This window comes from Salvelinus sp. IW2-2015, unplaced genomic scaffold, assembly GCF_002910315.2.
Source record: "Salvelinus sp. IW2-2015 unplaced genomic scaffold, ASM291031v2 Un_scaffold1212, whole genome shotgun sequence".
Taxonomy (NCBI): Eukaryota; Metazoa; Chordata; class Actinopteri; order Salmoniformes; family Salmonidae; genus Salvelinus; species Salvelinus sp. IW2-2015.
Genome location: NW_019942780.1, coordinates 154106 through 177082, shown reverse-complemented (window position 1 = coordinate 177082; position 22977 = coordinate 154106). Strand labels below are relative to the sequence as shown.

Here is a 22977-nt window from a genome sequence, read left to right as displayed (position 1 = left end):
GTTCCACTTTCTGTGTCAGGATAGTGCTTTTTCTCTCCCTGTGATATGACTGCCTATGATTGACTTGTTGATGCATTCTCATTGTGTTGTGATGGATTTTCTCCAGAGTCACACAGATCTTTGATAAACTGTAGACCCCTGCGCGGCCCTGTCCCTCACTTAGTGTGATGTGTGTGTTGTTTTGTTCAGGTCCTGACTGAGCATGTGTGTGATATTCAGTATGGCACTAAGACATCATGTGTCTAGTCATTCAAACTATTCTATATATGCTGCTGAAGGCAATGAACTTTAAAAAAAATCTGACGGTTCCGTTCAGCATGCTGCTGACTCCTAGCGAAGTGTCTCTGTGTCTCTGTGTGTGTCTGTGTTTCTGTGTCTCTCTGTGTCTGTGTGTCTCTGTGTGTCTGTGCCTCTGTGTCTGTGTGTCTGTCTCTTTGTGTGTCTCTGTGTGTCTGTGTCTGTGTGTCTGTCTCTCTATGTGTCTGTGTTTCTTTGTTTCTGTGTGTCTGTGTGTCTGTCTGTCTATATGTGTCTCTGTGTCTCTGTGTGTCTGTGTGTCTGTCTCTCTATGTGTCTGTGTTTCTTTGTTTCTGTGGTCTGTGTGTCTGTCACACTGTAGAATATTTACAGTAAATGATAGACTAAATATCACAGTGACAGCCAGTATGAACGTTACAGTGATGTCAGGCTGTTTGTCTTTCTCTCCCACTCTGTCAATACCTCAAGCTTAAAAGGCTATTATTCGAAACCACTAATGGCTCCCAAATTGCCATCTGTGAAATCCAATCCAATAACCGCAGCAGGCTAGGTGTGTGTGTTATAAACATTTAGTGTTATTTGCAATGAGTTAAGTTTAGCTTCATGTTTTGCAAATGTAGCATACAGACGAACATTTATGTAAAAAACTGTACGTGTTTTTATGCACCCAGTTGATGACTAGGCCCATATAGACAGGCAGCTGTGGTTCCATGGCAACAACTACACACTCTCTGATAACACTTTTTACGTCTCTTCCTCCACAGATGTCACAGAGGGACCCTCATAGCGGAGAAACAACTTTAACTCAGCTCTTACAACCAATCCTCTCCTCTGACTGATTGACAGCCGACCTGGTCAATCACTACTCACTTCCCCACATCCCCCCAATCACCAACCTCCACCCCACACCTCCGGCGCAATGGCATCCACAGCCCCGCCCCACACAAGAGCCCGCCACCAACAGCGGGTCGACCTCGCTCAAGTCGGGCGGCTCAGGGGGCGACAACGATTCCAGAAGCTGAAGAAGGAGATCTCTCTCCTGAACGGCGTGTGTCTCATCGTGGGGCAACATGATCGGCTCGGGCATCTTCGTCTCGCCTCAAAGGAGTCTTAATCTACAGCGCCTCCTACGGGCTGTCGGGTCTAGCTGGCTGTGAATCGGGACATCGGTCGGTATCTTCTCTGTTTCGGGGCCCTGTGCTACGCCGAGCTGGGACCACCATCACCAAGTCAGGGGCCAGTTATGCTTACATCCTGGAGCCTTCGGAGGGTTCCTGGCTTCATCAGGCTGTGGACTTCTCCTGTTGACTAGAGCGCCCACCAGCCAGGCAGTCATAGCCATCACCTTCTCTAACTACATGGTGCAGCCCGTCTTCCCACCTGCATCGCCCCCTATCTGGCTACCGCATGCTGGCTGCAGCCTGTATATGTGAGTATTTTATATCATTGTGTATGAGAGGTTTTGTTTGTGTTGGTGCAATACTGTTCCACTGTAGGCCTCTACCATGGTTAGGGCCCTGAGTTTTTCCTTACGATGGATATGATCAGGTATGTGTGTGCAAGGACTTTGCATGAGAAAACAAGTTCGAGTGTGTGTGTGTGTGTGTTCATACTCCGTGAGTGCGAACAGTGATGTGTGTGTGGTGGTTCATTTCAACTCCCGTGAGTAGCGAACAGTGAGATGATGGTGTGTTGTGTGTGTTCAATACATCGTCGTCCAGTGAGTCATCGCGAACAGTGATGTGTGAGTCGTGTGTGTGTTCATACTCCAGTGAGTAGCGTAACAGTGATGTGTGTTGTGGCTCCCTCTTTTGTGGAAAATGTGGGAAACGAAACTAAACTGACACAGCATACCCAAGTCAGCACCTTAGCAAACAGAAGGGAGACACGAGAACGTTGAAAAATGAGCAGAATGAGGTCCAGAACAGAACGACATTCAGACACCAACAGTGTTTCCTGGTACTATAGACCATAAGATATCGGGGAAGTGCAGAATTGCTATCTGGAAATTCAGCGATAATGTAGTGCAACAGTTACCAAAGTCGTGGTTTCAGTGGTGCTGTGGCCAGATTAAACTGCATCTGCGGCAAATGCTCATTAACTCATGACATAGAGGATACAATTAAATGTAGTGTAAATTGATCATTTATAACCACCCCATAAGAAGCAAGGCAGATAATATGAGCATGAGCAGAAATGTAAGAGAGAGGGAAGGAGAGCAGTGTTTTCATGAGATATTGTTCTAGACAGATTTGGGAAAAGGAACTGGACTAATCACAGAACACAAACTAAATATACGTCGCTGGAAAACCTATTTATTATTTTTCTTAAAAAAGCCAATAGCCCATATCAGCTTTTCCCACTAATAGATTAGATAGTCAATATATTAATTATTTGTATCACATGTTTACTTGTGGTGTTTTGGGATAGGGTCATAATTCTTACTGTGGGTATGATAGGTCGACAATATTATTATCTAGTGGGTTGATAGTTCCTATTCAATAGTGGTTAGTTGACATGTCATGTGATCTTTGATAGTCATATGTTTGTATCTTGGGTTGATAGTCATATTTATTACGTGTGGGTTGATGGGAGTGCCTCAGTCATTACTACTGTGGGTTGATAGTCTCTTAGTAAGTTACAGTTAAGCCACTACTGGAACAGATTGATGGAACACACTAGAACATGAGAACAACCAGATGGAAACTGGGTCAAAGAAGACGGAAGTCATGAAGCACTAACAGAATAACCAGCCTGCTACTACAGCCAATCAGATAGAACACTGTTACGAGTCTGACTAAAAATCAAATCAAATAAATTTTATTTGTCACATACACATGGTTAGCAGATGTTAATGAGCATGTGTAGCGAAATGCCTTTGCTTCTAGTTCCGACAGATGCAGTAAAACCAACGAAATCCACCTATACATTCTCACAAGCTACCTACCTTTATACACACAAGTGTCAGATAAAGAAGAAATAAGAGATATATGAATAGTACATACTCTAAACGGTATAGTCAGCTCATTAGTTCAACAATTACGATAGGTTCGTGACATAGAGTACTGAGAACAGAAAGCATAGGCAAGATGCGTAGTAAGATGTATCGATACCACATATTACATATGAGCAGAGAGTATGTTAGGGTATGTAAACATAAATATCGCATAGTTTAAAGTGGCTAGTGATACATGTATTACATAAAGATGGCAAAGCAGTAGATGATATAGAGTTACAGTATATACATATACATTATATTAAGTGGCATTGTTTAAAGTGGCTAGTGATACAATTTTGATCAATTTACATCAATTTCCATTATTAAAGTGGGCTGGAGTTGAGTCAGTATGTGGCAGCAGCCACTCATTGTTAGTGTGGCTGTTTAACAGTCTGATGGCCTTGAGATAGAAGCTGTTTTTCAGTCTCTCTGTCCCTGCTTTGATGCACCTGTACTGACCTCGCCTCTGGAGGATAGCGGGTGAACAGGCAGTGGCTCGGGTGGTTGTTGTCCTTGATGATCTTTATGGCCTTCCTGTGACATCGGGTGGTGTAGGTGTCCTGGGGGCAGGGAGGTTTGCCCCCAGTGAGTCGTCGTTATGCAGACCTCACTACCCTCTGGATAGCCTTACGGTTGTGGGCAGAGCAGTTGCCATACCAGGCGGTGATACAGCCCGACAGGATGCTCTCGATTGTCTGCATCTTAGAAGTTGTGAGTGGCTTTTGGTGACAAGCCAAATTTCTTCAGCCTCCTGAGGTTGAAGAGCGCTGCTGCGCCTCTCTCACAACGCTGTCTTGTGGGTGGACCAATTCAGTTTGTCCGTGATGTGTACGCCGAGGAACTTAAAACTTACTACCCTCTCCACTACTGTCCCGTCGATGTGGATAGGGGTGCTCCCTCTGCTGTTTCCTGAAGTCCACAATCATCTCCTTTGTTTTGTTGACGTTGAGTTTGAGGTTATTTTCCTGACACCACACTCCGAGGGCCCTCACCTCCTCCCTGTAGGCCGTCTCGTCGTTGTTGGTAATCAAGCCTACCACTGTAGTGTCGTCCCGCAAACCTGATGATTGAGTGTGAGGCCTGCATGGCCACGCAGTTGTGGTGAACAGGGATACAGGAGAGGGCTCAGAACGCACCCTTGTGGGGCGCCCAGTGTTGAGGATCAGCGGGGTGAGATGTTGTTACCTACCCTCACCACCTGGGGGCGGCCCGTCAGGAAGTCCAGTACCCAGTTGCACAGGGCGGCGGTTGAGACCCAGGGTCTCGAGCTTGATGACGAGTTTGGAGGGGTACCTATGGTGTTAATGCTAGCTGTAGATCGCAGATGAACAAGCATTCTTACATAGGTATTCCTCTTGTCATGGGATATAGGGAGTGTGCAGTGTGGTTGCGATTGCGTCGTCTGTGGACCTATTGGGGTCAGAGTTCTGTACCATCACTCATTCATATATCTTTATGTACATATTCTTTATCCCTTTACACTTGTGTGTATAAGGTAGTAGTTGTGGAATTGATAGGTTAGATTACTCGTTGGTTATTACTGCATTGTCGGAACTAGAAGCACAAGCATTTCGCTACACTCGCATTAACATCTGCTAACCATGTGTATGTGACAAATAAAATTTGATTTGATTTGATTTTTAGTAAGACTCGTAACAGTGTTCTATCTTGTTGCTGTAGTAGCAGTGGTATTCTGTTTATGTCCATGACTTCCGTCTCTTTGACCCAGGTTTCCATCTGGTTGTTCTCATGTTCTATGTGTTCCATCAATCTGTTCCAGTAGTGGCTTAAACTGTACTTACTAATGACTATCAACCCACAGTAGTAATATGACTATCAACCCACAGTAATAATATGACTATCAACCCACAGTAATCATATGACTATCAAACCCACAGTAATAATATGACTATCAACCCACAGTAATAATATGACTATCAACCCACAGTAATAATATGACTATCAAACCCACAGTAATAATATGACTATCAACCCACAGTAATAATATGACTATCAAACCCACAGTAATAATATGACTATCAACCCACAGTAATAATATGACTATTAGTGGTTGTGCTGAGAGGTCCAGGTTTCTTCTAATCTGTTAGAACAATATCCATGACAACACTCCCTCCTTCCCTCTCTCTACATTCCTTGCTCATCTCTATTCTTCCTTGCTTCCTTTGGTGGTTTATAAATGATCAATTTACACTACATTATTGTACTCTATTGTCATGAGTAATGAGCATTGCCAGCAGTTTAATCTGGTCACACTGACGCTTTGTAATGTTGCTAAATTATCCTGAAATTTAGTCAATTCCCCTATTCTCTGTCTTATACAGGAAACACTTGTTGGTGTCTGTAGTCTCTGTTCTCCCCTCTCTGTTCCTTTTTCAACCTTTCTCGTGTTCCCTTCTGTTGCTAAGGTGCTGACTTGGGTATGCTGTGTCATTTAGTTTCGTTTCCCACATTTTCCACAAAGAGAGGAGCACACACACACATCACTGTTCGCTACTCACGGGAGTATGAACACACACACACACANCACACACACACATCACTGTTCGCTACTCACGGGAGTATGAACACACACACACACATCACTGTTCGCTACTCACGGGAGTATGAACACACACACACACATCATTGTCTGCATGCAAAGTCCTTGCACACACATACCTGATCACTTCCATCGGTAAGGAAAAACTCAGGGCCCTAACCATGGTAGAGGCCTACAGTGGAACAGTATTGCACCAACACAAACAAAACCTCTCCATACACAATGACTATAAAATACTCACATATACAGGCTGCAGCCAGCATGCGGTTAGCCAGATAGGGGGCGATGCAGGTGGGGAAGACGGGCTGCACCATGTAGTTAGAGAAGGTGATGGCTATGACTGCCTGGCTGGTGGGCTCTATGATCAACAGGGAAGTCCACAGCCTGATGAAGGCCAGGAACCCTCCGAAGGCCTCCAGGATGTAAGCATAACTGGCCCCTGACTTGGTGATGGTGGTCCCCAGCTCGGCGTAGCACAGGGCCCCGAACACAGAGAAGATACCGCCGATGGTCCACACTACCAGCGACAGCCCGTAGGAGGCGCTGTAGATTAAGACKCCTTTAGGCGAGACGAAGATGCCCGAGCCGATCATGTTGCCCACGATGAGACACACGCCGTTCAGGAGAGAGATCTCCTTCTTCAGCTTCATGGAATCGTTGTCGCCCCCTGAGCCGCCCGACTTGAGCGAGGTCGACCCGCCGTTGGTGGCGGGCTCTTGTGTGGGGGCGGGGCTGTRGGATGCCATTGCGCCGGAGGTGTGGGGTGGAGGTTGGTGATTGGAGGGGATGTGGGGAAGTGAGTAGTGATTGGACCAGGTCGGCTGTCAATCAGTCAGAGGAGAGGATTGGTTGTAAGAGCTGAGTTAAAGTTGTTTTCCAGCTATGAGGGTCCCTCTGGTGACATCTGTGGAGGAAAGAGACGTAAAAAGTGTTATCAGAGAGTGTGTAGTTGTTGCCATGGAACCAAGCTGCTGTCTATATGGGCCTAGTCATCAACTGGGTCATAAAAAACAGTACAGTTTTTTACATAAATGTTGGTCTGTATGCTACATTTGTAAAACATGAAGCTAAACTTAACTCATTGCAAAATAACACAAATGTTATAACACACACACACTGCTGCTGGTTATTGGATTGGATTTCACAGATGGCAATTTGGGAGCCATTAGTGGTTTCGGTAAATAGCCTTTTAAGCTTGAGCGTATTGACAGAGTGGGAGAGAAAGACAAACAGCCTGACATCACTGTAACGTTCAGTACTGGCTGTCACTGTGATATTTAGTCTATCATTTACTGTAAATATTCTACAGTGTGACAGACACACAGACACACAGAAACAAAGAAACACAGACACATAGAGAGACAGACACACAGACACACAGAGACACAGAGACACATATAGACAGACAGACACACAGACACACAGAAACAAAGAAACACAGACACATAGAGAGACAGACACACAGACACAGACACACAGAGACACACAAAGAGACAGACACACAGACACAGAGGCACAGACACACAGAGACACAGACACAGAGAGACACAGAAACACAGACACACAGAGACACAGAGACACTTCGCTAGGAGTCAGCAGCATGCTGAACGGAACCGTCAGATTTTTTTTAAAGTTCATTGCCTTCAGCAGCATATATAGAATAGTTTGAATGACTAGACACATGATGTCTTAGTGCCCATACTGAATATCACACACATGCTCAGTCAGGACCTGAACAAAACAACACACACATCACACTAAGTGAGGGGACAGGGCCGCGCAGGGGTCTACAGTTTATCACAAGATCTGTGTGACTCTGGAGAAAATCCATCACAACACAATGAGAATGCATCAACAAGTCAATCATAGGCAGTCATATCACAGGGAGAGAAAAGCACTATCCTGACACAGAAAGTGAACACAGGTCCAGTTACATCAACCAACGATATATCAGAAAGATCAGGAAGAGGGAGATCTGATGAACACAGTAGAGAGGTAGGCTACAGATGTAGGACCAGTATTGTCGCTGCAAAAGTAGGGGTGAGACGCCGGGTGGGGGAGAAGGGGAGAGATGGAGAAGTAGTGCAGATAGATTGATACCCCTGGCATGTGAGTTCAGTTCAAAAGAAGTGATTATGAAGGACAGCCTTCTGCAAGTGATTACAAAGGGCAGGGCAGTAGGCGTTGGAGTCAGATACAAGGTCCAAGAATGGTAAGATAAGTAGGCTACTCAAATTGACTATCATATACCACTCAAGGTTGCTGTATCATATTTGAAATCCCTTCCTCTTTGTTTCTCCCTCTGTTTTTATCTCTCTCAGAATATGACAAGCTGGCAGCAATCTTTTGGCCAACTCGGAGCTTATTCATTGCGAAGCTGGCAAAGCTGCAGAGTTGACACAGCACATTTTATTGATGACTAGGGGCTAGTAAGGGTACACAGGAATGCCATTAGAAGTTAATCTGTAGTGTAAAGACCTATCTCCTCAGAGAAAAACACATGTTGAACAGAGAGTCAAATGTACAGTTACTACAGCCAAACGACAGTCTCTATATTTGAAATATATAATACAAATGTAAAACCTCGCATTGTTACTGTATGTTAGGATAGACGCCAATTTAATTCATGGGTCTTACCTTCTCCAGATGCGCTATAGGTGAACTTGGATTCCTTCCCTTGGGGGTCTTCTTGCACCTCTTCTCTAAAGCCTTTGAGTCGCAGGTTTTTATAGAACGTTCATGTCAATTGCGCATCCCTCATTGTTTTACTCACTATTGCTCTCTGTGCGCGTTGTCGCTCTCCACTGATGACCTTCCCTCTCTGCCCGTCACGCCGCGTTCTCTGCTCTGATATGGCTCGCCTTCCTGTCGGAGTCTGAAGGTGCACAGGCCGATCAGCTGATGAACTTCTGCTTTTTGACCCAGCAGCTACCAAGGAGACAGGTGGAAGAGGAGGAGGGATAGAGAGGGAGAGAGGGATGGACTGACTTTATACCACTGTCTGGGCTCTGACAATGGGTTTCGCTGTCAAATGAATTGCTTCTTAACACTTTGATTAATGCATTAACAGGCCTGATCACGTTTACGCTGGGCTATTCACAAGTTCACACATTCTTTCTTTTGTGGCAATTCAAATCAACATGGCCCTTTGGTTGTTGTTTTAGCCTACCTGTTGTTGGTGGTGATTGCTTTAGTTTTGGGCTATTATGTTAGGCATTGTTGTTGATGACGATTCTTCTTCCTCGTTTAATCATCTGGCGCGGAGGGAAACAGTGGGATTCGAATGCATGATTAATCACTGAGAAATGATTTAAAGGATCTTGAGGACTCGAAGTCACTTAGAATTGCATCACTATCCTAAGTTATTGTTGTATTATTATTGATAATATAGTTGTTTTTAAACACCGATGATATCATGTTATGGTCAACAATCTTGACGTATGAGTACCTCATGAGTTACGACACATAAGGAGATCTCTGAATTGAATAGTTGGAATTGATGAAGAATCCCAAAATCGGTTACACAGCCCCCTCCTGTGGTCATTATTTGCTTCACGCCTCCAACGTTGGCAAATGAACGGTTTGAGCGCTTCATTACGTCATTATGCTTATTGTGGTATTTTGCTTTTGTGTTCAGTGTTCCTGATTGGCAGAGTTTGTTCTAAACGTACAATTAAATTACCAATTTCAGCATCTAGACAATCAATCAATTAACATTCGTTTTGGAACATTTGATTTTGACACTTCACATTGTTCAGGATCATTGATYGTAAATGGATTATATTAAAAGGCTTCCCATTAACACACTGTGACGTTCCTGTGAAGATACTAATGAAGCACCTGATGAATATCTTTAGGTATGCCATCGACAGCTTGATGATCAAGTACACTACCCTAATCCACACCTGTAATCACTCCATACACCCCCATCCTTCCCTCTCAAATCCAGCCACCCAACAATCATCCCTGCCTCACTTTCTAACTACCCTTTTTTGATGTCTCTGTCTCACTCCAACACATGGATGAACTTCTCACACATGGCATGGCTTTTCAGCCCTTTGTCTCTTTCCCCTTTCTGCTCCCAAATTCTTCTCCTTGGTTACTGGTTGTCATGGTTTTGGGAGCCCTAGCTAGTGAGAAGGGTGGTTGGAGGATTAGGGCGGCCATTTTGGAGACAGCTGGCCCAGGTCTCTGTGTGTGCTGTCCCCTGTCCCGCTCGCAGTCGCATAGGGGGGATGAGGGCTATCATTGTGTGAGGATTAGAGCTTCCTGTGTGTCGGACTATTACACTAGGAGGGGGAGGACAGAGAGAGGGRAAATGAAAGAGAAAATGAAAGAGAGCGAGTATGACAGAGTAAGATGTGGGGTGGGGGGGGGGGCTCTACAGCTGCACTCTCAATCACACAAGCACTGATTATCCATATCACACACATGCATGCATGCAAGCAAACAGACACACACCACAGAACCAAGGAACTGGTACATATAAAAAGAAAGTGAAGCCAAAAAAAAGGCAGAATAAGTAGACGGCTATAGCGCCCAGACAAAGGATCTGTGAGGCAGACAGTCAGACACAGAGCACCAAGGCAAACAGCGAGAGTACACTCAGACATACAGAACATGTTGACATGGAAGCAGAATACATAAACAGACCAATGAATGGACTGAGACCAGACAGACTGTGACAAACAATACACAAAGCCAGACACACTGACAACAACCAAAAAGCAATTCTTTCCWCCATCACCATCATTTTATTATTTTTTACATCAAAAAATGGGAAGCACGTGTTATCATAACTACAAAAACAATGGTTGGGAAAAACCATACAAAGGCTAAAAAAAAGTACAAAAACTAAACCAATCTAATGTAGGACGCAGCCAAAAACTTGAACTCTCAAGTGCTTTGAGAGAGGGAGAGAGGGGAGGGAGAGAGATGGTAGGAGGAGAGAAAGGGAAGTGGAGGACAGAGACAAGGAGAAAGGGAAAAGGAGGAGAGCGAGGGAGAAAAAGAGATGTTAGAGGTAGAGAGAGACAAAAGACATGGAGGGAGGGTGTAAATCTATCAGACATCATTCATTCTGGTCCTTGGGAGGTTCAGTTGGTTTATTATAGCCTGGTACCCAAACTTCACAACAGTGAAGCATAGCACCATCTGTTTGAATTCCAGGCTACTTCAATACGTCCCTGTGCAGAGACATCCAATCAATTATGGATAAACCGATTACAATCACCAATATAGCGCATTGTTGTTCATGTCTAAAAGTTGCTGCTGTATGGTCAATCATAACAGCAGGAACCAGGATTGCCAACATACATTGTATATACAGACTGGTCAGTGTAACAATCATCGTCAGTATCATCCGCACTTTCATCAYCACTGTTTCAATGGATGTATGGACAGCAATGTACAAAGCCAGTGCAACTCCATTGAAACAGTCCAGCAGCAAGACAGTTTAAAAAGTGAAAAGTCTGTAAAAAAAAATAATGTAAATAAACATACACATAGCAMCCACAGTTAATATATATACTGAACAAAAATATAAACACATCATCCAACAATTTTACTGAGTTACAGTTCATATAAGGAAATCAGTCAATTGAAATAAATTAGGCCCTAATCTATGGATTTCACATGACTGGGCATAGGCCCACCCACTTGGGAGCCAGGCCCAGCAAATTTGAATTTATTTTTCCCCACAAAAGGGCTTTGCTCCAGACAGAAATACTCCTGTTTAATCAGCTGCCCGGATGGCTGTTCTCAGACAATCCCACAGGTGAATAGGACAGATGTGGAGGTCCTGGGCTGGCATGGTTACACGTGTTCTGCGGTTAGACATACTGCCAAATTCTCTAAAACAACRTATGGTAGAGAAATGAACATTAAATTATCTGGCAACAGATCTGGTGGACATTCCTGCAGTCGGCACGCCAATTGCACRCTCCCTCAAAACTTCAGATATCTGTGGCATTGTGTTGTGACTAAACTGCACATTTTGAAGTGGACTTTTGTCCCCAGCACAAGGTGCACCTGTGTAATGATCATTCTGTTTAATCAGCTTCTTGATATGTCACACTTGTCAGGTGGATGAATTATCTTGGCAAAGGAGAAATGCTCAYTAACAGGGATGTAAACMAAWTTGTGCACAAAATTGGGGAAATAGGYTTTTTGTGCATATGAAACATTTCCACGATATTTTATTTCAGCTCATGAAAGATGGGACCAACACTTTACACGGTGCATTTATATTTCTGTTCAGTATACAAGAAAACTGCCACTACTACACTGGCCTGTCTTGGTATGGCGTTCGTACCATATATCCTAGAGTGATATTTCACCTATTTCTCCTTCACTTCCTTCCCATTCCAAATAGACATTTCATTCATATGTTTGACTAGAACTAGCTGCTCTCTAAAACATACATCCCTGCTTATCTATTCTATTGTGATCCAACACACAAACTTCATTGTGTGCCGTTACACTACAAGAGAATTCTGTGACATCGTATCGTCAAATAAGGCCTCTTCGTGTTCTTTGAGATGGTGGTATCGTAACCATGCCGAGATGCTGACTGAATTAGTACTTCACAACAATCTAACATTTTATTATAGACAAAATAGACCCAACTGACTAGTAGCAAAATTACACAGAATAAGAATCAATCTTTATGGAATCAATTCTAATTCTGTGATGAAAATACATTCCCTTGTCAGGGCTTTTAATAAAATTTTAAAAAATTGTCTGACACCATTCAGCAGCCAATCATATGCCATTTTACTCAGTAGTGTCCGCAGGTTGCTCTGCTTCCTCCCCAGAACCAGCAGTGATTGGCTGATCTTCTAAGGTAACGAGTTTCTCAGGAGATTTGGCCAGCCGTTCCTTTTCATCCTGCTCCCCACTGTTCCCATTGGCTGAGAAAGAACTCTGATCCTCCACAGTGTCATTGGTCAGGGTGGCGGAAGGAGAAGTCTCGGCGGGGACGTTGGTCTCGGCGGGGACGTTGGTCAACACAGGGTGTGTCTTCATGTGTCCCTGTTGATGGAAACACAGAAAAATGGTATTGGTTAAGTGATCAATTACTTTAACTAGAATACATTTGCTAGCATGAAAACACAGTAAAACACGAGGGATAGACAAAGCTCAAGAATCACAATTTAGCTTCCGTCAAATGTTCTGTATATCCATTGGAACGTATGGTTCTAATTACGATCCATCCTTATGCTTACCTTTAATCCACTGCGGCTGGCGTATGCCTTCCCACACAGAGTGCAGGAGTAGGGTTTGGAGGGCGTTGATGCTGGGGTGGCTAGCTGGGAGGCCTCCTCTGGAGCCCTATCACTCTCCTCTGTGGAGCTAGGAGTCACTTTCTCACTCTCAGGCACCATTACTGATGAGGTATCACTGGGTRCTGTGCCCTCGCTCTCCCCTTCAGATGGGGCCATTTCCCCTTCAGGATTGGGCTCCTGTGGGGTAATACTGGAGGCCTGGGGGGCTGGCTCTTGGGCTGCAGCTGGCTCTTGGGCTGCTTTATGGCTGGCAGGGAGGGTGAGCGTGGGGGAGGGGTTGAGGGTGGCAGGGGAGTTCGGGCTGGATTCAGATTCAAGGCTGAGGAGGAGTCCATCTGGAGAGTTGGTCTGGTTCTCTGTGGTCGACCTAGAGCTGTTAGTGAGCCTTCCTGACCTACTACTATCAGTATCCACACCCGGTCTGTGGACACAGAGGGCGAGAGGGACGTTTTCCTTCACCTCTACATCACCCTCCACCGCTGAGGTGGGCTGGGAGCTGGTCAAGGATGGTCGCCTACTTGGGCTGGTGTTAGAGAGGTCAGCTGGGGAGTCTTGCGAGTTTTCTATGGAGGCTCCAGCAGGGCCGTCGTCAGACTCAGATCTTTCCCCCAGGAGCATGGGGTCTTCTGGGGAGGGATTATGGGTCAGAGGTGGGCTAATGCTGGCCGTGAAGGGGGAGGGTTCAGACTCCCCCTCTATATGGGGGCTCGGGTCAGCTGCATGGGGTTCCTTGGTCGCTGGACCCCCTGAGTCCATGTTGCTGACCAGTGGGTTAGAGATGGAGCTGGTCATTGTTAAGGCCAGGGGGTGGAGGCCTTGGAGGCAGGGTTTGGATCGAGAGTCTGTGGTCATCTGGCTCAGATCGGTGGGATCTTCTTGGGCCATATTTGTACCTTCCTCCCCCTCTCCCCCCGGGGGTATCTGACCCCCCAGGTGCATGCGGATGTGTTGCTGCAGCACCAGGGCGTTGGTGAACTTGCGCGGGCACAGAGGGCAGGAGTTCTGGGTGCGGGAGTTGGCCGGGCGGGCGCGGTGGGTGGCGAGGTGGGCCCTCAGGCTTCCTTTAGTGGAGAAGGAGCGTCCACACAGCTTACAGGGGAAGGGGCGTTCACCCAGGTGGGTGGCCTGGTGGAGACTCAGGGCCCTGGGGCAGGAGAGCACCCTCAGGCACACCCCACACTGATTAGGAGACAGGGCGGGATTGGTGGATCCAGGGAGATCCTGTGCCTGGCTGTTGCTGCTCACCATGGCCCCAGGGTTGGGGTTGAGGCCCAGGGCTGCCATCATCTCCCTGCGGTAGGAGTTGGTGGTCAGGTCATGGCCGTGGGTGTCCCTGTTTGAGAAAAAGCCGTCTGCTGGGCCAAAGGAGGACGACTGGCCCCCTCCCTGGTGCTGCTTCTCCAGTTTCATGACCAGCCGCTGCAACTTTGAGGTGTCGGAGGTTTGGGTGAAGGAGGTTGTGGAGGACGAGGACGTCTGGGGTTTGGAGTAGGGAGGGTAGGGGAGCTGGGTGTGGGGGGAGGTGAGATGAGAGGCAGTGGTGTGGGACCCTGGGGGACAGAGGAGGGCGAGGTGGTGGGGTGAGGGTCCTCCGGGGAAGAGAATCTTGGGGAAGTGGGCCAGCTGGGAGTAGGGAGAGCCTGGATGTATGGTGGAGTGTGGAGGGGTGTTCTCATCAAACCTCTGCTGCTTCACCCCTTTGAACTGGCCACCCATGGAGGATGAGGATGATGAAGGTAACACACTACTCGAGGCACTGGCTGCTGCAGCGGAGGCCCTGTTCAGCTGTAGCAGGGAGTGAGCCGTGGACAACAGCGCCATGTCCATACTGGGTGACATAGGCATAGATGAAGGGGAAAGCMGAGGAGACGCCCCGGACAGGAAACTGAGCGCCATTCCTTCGGTCATTCCTTTCACGCCACCGAATGGCGGCTCCTCGTCTTCCGCCCGGCGCTTCCTGCGTCTCTGGCCTGCGGTGGTGGCAACGGGGGCGGGCTGCTCCAGAGCCGGAGGGAGCAGCGAGAGCGACAGTTCCGGGTTCTGTTCACGGTGGCGGAGGAAGTGGGCCTTGAGGTTCCCGCGGGTGGTAAAACGGCTGAGGCAGACGGGACAAAGGTAGGGCCTCTCCCCCGTGTGGGAGCGTAGGTGGATTTGTAGCGAGGAATCACTGCTCAGGACCTTACCACAAAACTTACAAGCATGCTGTGGACGCACTGCAGATGAGGACCCAGCCGAGGAGGAGCTGGACAGCAGCAGGTGGTCTTGGGAGTGGCTGGTGGTGGGGAGGGGCGGGGTGGGGAAGCTGACCCCGTTACTGTGGCCGAACGGGGAGGTGTTGGAGGATTTCTCATGGAGGTAGCGCGGGGGCAGACCCAGGGACAGAGGATGCACGGAGGATGCTATCGAGGAGCTCCAAGTGGTGGAGGACGAGGATGAGGGCGAGGTAGAGGAGTTTGGGACTCTGCTCCCATTAGTGTGAGAGGAGAGGCTGGGCTTGGAGACAGTGGGCTGAGGGAGGAGGGAGGGGAGGCAGGCCAGGAGAGGGGAGGCCGAGGATGGGACAGGTACTGAATAGGAATGGTGTGTTGGGGAGGGGGATCCTGCTGTGGATCTTTGGTGGTTCTCTCCACTACCAGCCTGGGAGGTGTCTTGGGTATAGATGGCACCTCCTAGCCGGAGAACATGCCTACAGATCTCCTCAGTCATCTGCATCTGGTGGATCTGCCTCTGCTGCAGCACCCTCAGCTCCTCCAGGACCACAGCCAGGGTCAGGGGCACCTGGATCTGGCCTAGCCCCGGCACCGGTGGGCTGGAGCCATTCTGATGCCCAGGACTGGTGCTCTCCTGGCGGGGAGGGAGGGAGGAAGACAAGGAGGAAGTAGTGGTGGTGGTGGTGGTGGCAGAGCTGCCCATCTGTGGTGAGGTCATAGTGGCGTGGGAGTGGGCCTGGTGGGAGAGGCAGTGGCCTGATGTCTGATTGAGGTTGAGTGGCAGGGATTGCGTCTGCGAGGATAAGGAGGGGTGAGGGAAGTCTGGAGAGAGGGATGAATGGGTGTTGGGGAGGGAGGTGGTGGTATAGGGGGCGATGTGGCTGGGCCAGTGGGGGGGCGGAGAGCTTTCGCTGGGGAGGGAGGGCGCGTGGAGACCCCCGGGGGACGGCCGAGGGGCCAGGGGGGGCTGTCGGCCTTCGAGCGAGGTGGGGGAGGACGAGGAGGACCCAGATGAGGTCAGTTCTGAGCCCAGAGACATGGACGGTGACTTTGCTGACAGCTGGTCATCTATGGACAGAGAGAGAAAAAGAAGAATTAAGACTAGTGCACCTTCATCACTCTATTCCACCAAATGGAAAGTTCAGTTTCATGACCAAATTCATTGCTGTTAAGTCCCCATAAGAACCATGAAAGGCTTGGTGCAAGGCTACATGCTCTATTGGATTGAAGTGGGGGTCAAAGTAAGTCCCAAAGTCCAAACCTTTAACTGTAATCATTGATTACAACAATTGTTTCATATTTAAATCCCAAGCTTAAAGTTGCAGTCTTCTCTTGTAAAGCAATGCATTAGCAGATATTGATTAATAGTCTWGAAACATACAGAGAGTCTTTCCCTCTTTATGATATTATCTTGTCTTCTGTCCACATCCTCTTCCCTGAGCATAACTCTCCAAATGTATTCTTACCACACAAAAGCTTGCAGACCACCTTGCTGCTATGACATGTTTAAACGGACAATGGCCATTTTCGAGACAACCCATAACCCCTCTTAACCCGCCCCTCACTGCAGCAGTTCACTTCTTTCATCTACCTATTCTCCCTTCCCCCCCCTGACGTCACATCAGGGGTCAGAGGTCAGGACATGCTAAGGGTACTGGGCACTGTCCAGAGGCTTGTGATTGGTCTACTCATCTGACCTTTAGAGCTCTGGGGTCAAATTCTTTCAGAATCTTGAGCACAGAGTGAGCGAGAGAAAAGAAGGGGGAGGGGAGTATGGACAATGGAAGACTAACTGTTCCCTCCCAGAGGGACATGGTGATGGAATGGATGACTGTACTAGTAGCTGCTGCTAAATAGTCYAGCTTGGTTCTCTTCACAGACATCAAAGTGTGCAAAACAAGTTTATTTAAAACAAGTTCACCTCTATGGAAATGTACCTGTAGAACTTCTAAGAAAGTCATTTGTATTTTCTAAGGTGTGGAAAATGTTATATGCAAGTGAAGGTGCAAACATTCTGCATCCCCCCTCTAAAATGCATTTAACACATCAAGTCAATAGAGTAGGAGGGTAGAGAGGGAAGCATTCAGTGAGCATTGAGAGTGTAGAAAAGTGGGGAGAACAAGGAGGAAAGGAAACATGAGGGAGAAAAGCATAGRGAAAAGAGAATAGATGCAGAGAGAATGAGAGATCTTTACCAAAAGTACCCCCTCCAGCTCCCCCCCCCCACTGATCCAGCCTTATTGTTGATGAATAGGGAGACTGTCGTCTAAGTAATGAAAGACCTCCAGTTGTCAGCCCTGAGCAGCCTGTTAGTTTCCTAGAGGACTAAACATCACAGGAAAATGGTCACAGATGGATATTATCATTCAGGCCACAGGGAAAAGTTTACAGGGCCAGCCCTCAAGTACCTGGGACTCCACTACGGGCCCATTGCAGAGCTACACCAGATTGCAGTCCACTAAACGAACTTATTGCAAGAGCAAATTACTTTTTGCAATTAAAAAAAATATGCAAACAAAGCACAGAGATACACATATCAATATATGCTGATGATTGGTCACCTGAGTAAAATGACTTTTTAGATGTGAAAGGAAACATTTGAGGTATTTACATATAAAATGTAACAAAATATACTAACTTTGACTTAAGGCCTACTACCTAGCAGGATTTTAACTGCAGTTACTGCAAACAAAGCCATCGTATAACGTTACCTTGATAACCCTATTGCACGCCATCATAGTTGTAAATTCCGACCTGTAACTTTGCTTGTTGATTCATTCATAGAACTATGGGAAATATCCTAGGGGGAAAAAACAGACGCATGCCTTAGAATAAGCATAATAAACTTTTCTCACCGTGCGATAGTATCCGCGTGCCCCCCTGGTCCGAGTTAACGAGCTGCTGCGGTCGTTTCTGCTTCCGGCGTGACATGATTCACGAGGAGACTGAGAGAAGGGGGGCATTCGCCGAATAAATAACACTGGCCACTTTACGCACTTGTAGGCTTCACGTTCCAGAATCCAAACTCACATTTCAGGAAATTTTGAATTTCTAAATGGCATCTAGACAACGGTATAGCTCGTTGGTCCCTTGCATGGAAGAAATCAAAGAGGGGCAGAAATCCCTATAAATGCGCCGTCATATGAGCTGCGGAGAGTGCGTGTGTGGCTGTTTTCCTAAAGTAGTCTCTCTCGCTGTCCAAAACTTGCGCCACACCTCCCCCGCTCCCCTACGCAGGCACACACAAACAGAGACACACAGACACACAACCTCTTCTTGTTCCTCACTGATATTTGCATTTCAATGGCGCGGAACACAGACTCCCTGGTTCTCCCCTTTCTCTGTGTTTTGCGTATTTTCTCCACGCCATCACTAAACTCTCAATCAAAGATCATCCTGGGTGTTAAAATCCACATGAATAAATCAAAGTAGCATATGACTTTACTTGGTACATGCTGTTTGAACCCATTCAACTAGAATTTGTTGACGAGCTTTCTGAGATTTTGCCGATAATGAATTATTTTAAGCATACCATTTGGGGAATTAAGTGATAGAAAAAAAGTTTAGCGTAAATTAATMAATAACAAATTCTGAATATTAAACAAATAGGCCTACATACATGAATTGCTATTTTTATTTTGGGTAATTTATCCTTTAATACTCAACAAGTGGTCAAGAGACAAGGAAATAATAATAGCCTTATCATTGCTTGCAATATATATGATCATTTTATGCTAAATATTCACATGGAGGGCAAGGGGGTTCATGACTGTCTATATGTCCACCATTGCCGAATGAATGGGACCCATTTGCACACTGATTTACATATGGCTAAATATCAACAAAGAGGTGGTGTGAGAATGTTGAGGCGTTTCCATCCATTCCGCATCAGAACATGCATGTGTTCCATTACATGTGATCCTACACACTGACCCATCCTTCTGCCAGTGTTCTTGTGCGCAGGCAGAGCTCTACTTAAAAAGCAGAGATGGGAATCTGCGACAATGGCGCACTGGACACAGTGCTGCTCCGGCACAATGCCCCTCTTCCTCCCCCTGATGTTCGTCCCGTAACACGTGGAGGAGGGATACAAAAAGAGACAGAGAAGGAGAAAAGGAAAAACAATTAAGGAGGTGTCTCCCATACTGTACATGACATGTCCTATTCAATGCATGAGGACAGGAAAGAAAGGCAAATGGTTAATTAAATGGAAAGAAAATGATTGCCTGTATTAATTGCATTAAAACAATGAGTGCACAAAGATTTGCCTGCATTAAACCAATGCACCAAAAGGGTAGTATCACCTGTCGATTAAATAAATGAAGTGTGTAAAAATCTACCAAAAAAATACAACTAGTAAAAATGAATGCAAAAAAAAAACAATAACACCATTGAACTTGTAATACACTGTCGTGGAAATTACCACCAGGGACACCTGAAGTCAATATTAAATTAATCATTCTTTATTATCAGCAAGCTGGACAGGTTCCAACAAACTTAAATGCACCATAGTACATGTCAGTCGGGAGCTCTGCCGGGGCAGTCCTATTAGTTCTCTGATATACTGCTTACACAGACAAGTTATATTAGCATGATTTACATGATTCATTATTCATCATTAATTCATCATTAACGTTTGGTTCCTGCATGTGATCGACCAATACCTCATGAGGCTTGTTCTCTCCAAGCTGAGACCTTGAAACTGAGATATCCCTATTTATTCTCAAAGCAATGTTCTGGGCATACTGCCAAATTGCTTATACTGAGAGTGAGGATTCCTCCGAAGCACAATCAATCAGTCACTTGCATGAACCCAGTCGAATTGGTTAKTAGAAGAGCACAAACATAACATTTTCCTTCACAAAGCTAATCCTTTTTATTATTAATACATTTGTATTGCTTTTTGTTCATTTAGTACTACTACATAAAAGTCTAAAAACTTTTGTATGAAGGAAATATGTATTTTCTTATATAAAGGGCCTATTTGACTGGTCCCTTAAAATGACAAACTAGCCAATCAGAATTTTCATTAAGCCCATTGCAAGATGTGTAGCTAACTAGCTAGTAAACTTTCAGCATCAAAACATTTCTCAAAGGTACGACTTTCAGCCATTGAAACAGGTAAGATAGCTAAACCTATTGACTGCCGTGCACAACGAGAGTTTTATAGAGTTGTAGCTTTTTTTTTCTTTTTTTTTAGGGGGTAGATCAGCTTTAATACTGCAGATAGCTTGTAGCTTCCATCAATGTTGTTTATTTATAAAAACCCTCTTAGGCCTCACTCCCCCTTATCTGATATATCTACTTCAGCCCTCATCCTCCACATACAACACCCGTTCTGCCAGTCACATTCTGTTAAAGGTCCCCAAAGCACACACATCCCTGGGTCGCTCCTCTTTTCAGTTCACTGCATCTAGCGACCTGAACGAGCTGCAACAAACACTCAAACTGGACAGTTTTATCTCAATCTCTTCGTTCAAAGACTCAATCATTGACACTCTAACTGACAGTTGTGGCTGCTTTGTGTGATGTATTGTTGTCTCTCCCTTCTTGCCCGTTTTGCTGTTGACTGTGCCCAATAATGTTTGTACCATGTTTTGTGCTGCTACCATGTTGTTGATAATGTTGTGTTGCTACCATGCTGTGTTGTCATGTGTTGCTGCCTTGCTATGTTGTTGTCTTTAGGTCTCTCTTTATGTAGTGTTGTGTTGACTCTCTTGTTGTGATGTGTGTTTTGTCCTATATTTATATAGTATTTTTTAATCACAGGCCCCCGTCCCACAGAAGGCCTTTTGCCTTTTGGTAGGCCGTCATTGTAAATAAGAATTGGTTCTTAACTGACTTGCCTAGTTAAATAAAGGTTAAATAAAATACAAAATAAAAAAAWKTAATTGTCTGCATCATTTCCAATCCCCCATATATACAGTGCATTCAGAAAGTATTCAGATCCCCTTGACTTAATCCACATTTTGTTAAATTACAGCATTATTCTAAAATGGATTAAATAAATAAAAAATTATCATCAATCTATACACAATACCACATAATGACAAATCAATTTTTGCAAATGTATAAAAAACATTACCCACAGAAATACCTTATTTACATTAGCATTCAGAAGCTTTGTTATGAGATTCGAAATTGAGCTCAGGTGCATCCTGTTTCCATTGATCATACTTGAGATGTTTCTACAACTTGATTGGAGTCCACCTGTGGTAAATTCAATTGATTGGACATGATTTGGAAAGGCACACACCTGTCTATATAAAGGTCCCACAGTTGACAGTGCATGTCAGAGCAAAAACCAAGCCATGAATTCAAAGGAATTGTCCGTAGAATTCAGAGACAGGATTGTGTTGAGGCACAGATCTGGGAAAGGGTACCAAAACATTTCTGCAGAATTGAAGGTCCCCAAGAACACAATCATCCTTAAATGGAAGAAGTTTGGAACCACCAAGACTCTTCCTAGAGCTGGCCGCACGGCCAAACTGAGTAATCGGGGGAGAAGGGCCTTGGTCAGGGAGGTGACCAAGAACCCGATGGTCACTCTGACTGAGCTCCAGAGTTCCTCTTTGGAGATGGTTGTCCTTCTGGAAATTTCTCCCATCTCTTCAGCACTCCACCAATCAGGACTTTATGATAGAGTGGCCGGACGGAAGCCACTCCTCAGTAAAAATGCACATGACAGCCCGCTTGGAGTTTGCCAAAAGGCACCGAAAGACTCTCAGACTAAGAGAAACAAGATTCTCTGGTTTGATGAAACCAAGATAGATCTCTTTGGCATGAATGCCTGGAAGAGACCTGGCACCATCCCTACAGTGAAGCATGGTGGTGGCAGCATCATGCTGTGGGGATGTTTTTAGCGGCAGGGACTGGGAGACTCGTCAGGATCGAGGGAAAGATGAACGGATTAAAGTACAGAGAGATCATTGATGAAAACCTGCTCCAGAGTGCTCAGGACCTCAGACTGTGGCGATGGTTCAACTTCCAACAGTACAACGACTCTGAGCACACAGCCAAGACAACGCAGGAGTGGCTTCGGGACACGTGGACTTGAACTTCGAACGAACATCTCTGGAGAGACCTGAAAATGGCTGTACAGCGATGCTCCCCATCCAACCAGACAGAGCTTGAGAGGATATGCAGAGAAAAATGGGAGAAACTCTCCAAATACAGGTGTGCCAAGCTTGTAACGTCATACCCAAGAATACTCGATGCTTTAATCACCGCCAAATGTGCTTCAACAAAGTACAGAGCAAAGGGTTTGAATACTTATGTAATGTCCCATGTCTGGAAACCTGTTTTTGTTTGTCATTATGGGGTTATTGTGTGTAGATTGATGAGGGGAAAAAAACTATTTAATCCATTTCAGAGGCTGTAACATAACAAAATGTGGAAAAAGTCAATGGGTCTGAATACTTTCCTTAGGCCCTGTATATACAGTACCAGTCAAACGTCTGGACACACCTACTCATTCAAGGGTTTTTCTAGTGAAGACATCAAAACTTTGAAATAACGCATACGGAATCATGTAGTAACCAAAAAAAGTGTTAAAACAAACCAAAATATGTTTTCTTCAAAGCAGCCACCCTTGCCTTGATGACAGCTTTGCATTCTCTCAACCAGCTTCATGAGGAATGCTTTTCCAATAGTCTTGAAGGAGTT

The 22977-nt window shown here is 45.7% G+C and overlaps 2 protein-coding genes across 3 annotated transcripts in view; both read right to left on the bottom strand.

The window, feature by feature from the left end:
• Positions 1-9208, bottom strand: part of LOC112070051 (Y+L amino acid transporter 2-like) — an 18046-nt gene extending 8838 nt beyond the window's left edge. The window contains exons 1-3 of one of the 2 annotated variants that reach the window (XM_024137453.2): positions 8986-9208; positions 8454-8744; positions 6058-6720 (exon numbers count right to left, since the gene is read on the bottom strand). In XM_024137453.2, the coding sequence (XP_023993221.1) occupies positions 6058-6562 (505 nt within the window). In that variant the 5' untranslated portion in view covers positions 6563-6720; positions 8454-8744; positions 8986-9208. Of the gene's footprint in view, positions 1-6057; positions 6721-8453; positions 8758-8985 lie in introns of those variants that run through there. The other variant, XM_070438824.1, reaches the window with a different exon arrangement.
• A 1339-nt stretch (positions 9209-10547) lies between these two features.
• On the bottom strand, positions 10548-18605 carry LOC112070050 (sal-like protein 2). The gene is made up of 3 exons (XM_024137452.2): positions 18168-18605; positions 13043-16380; positions 10548-12848 (listed from the first exon to the last, which is right to left on the bottom strand). Exons 1-3 carry the CDS (start codon positions 18241-18243, stop codon positions 12591-12593), a joined length of 3672 nt encoding a protein of 1223 aa, XP_023993220.1. The 5' UTR covers positions 18244-18605; the 3' UTR covers positions 10548-12590.
• Positions 18606-22977: the final 4372 nt, after the last annotated feature.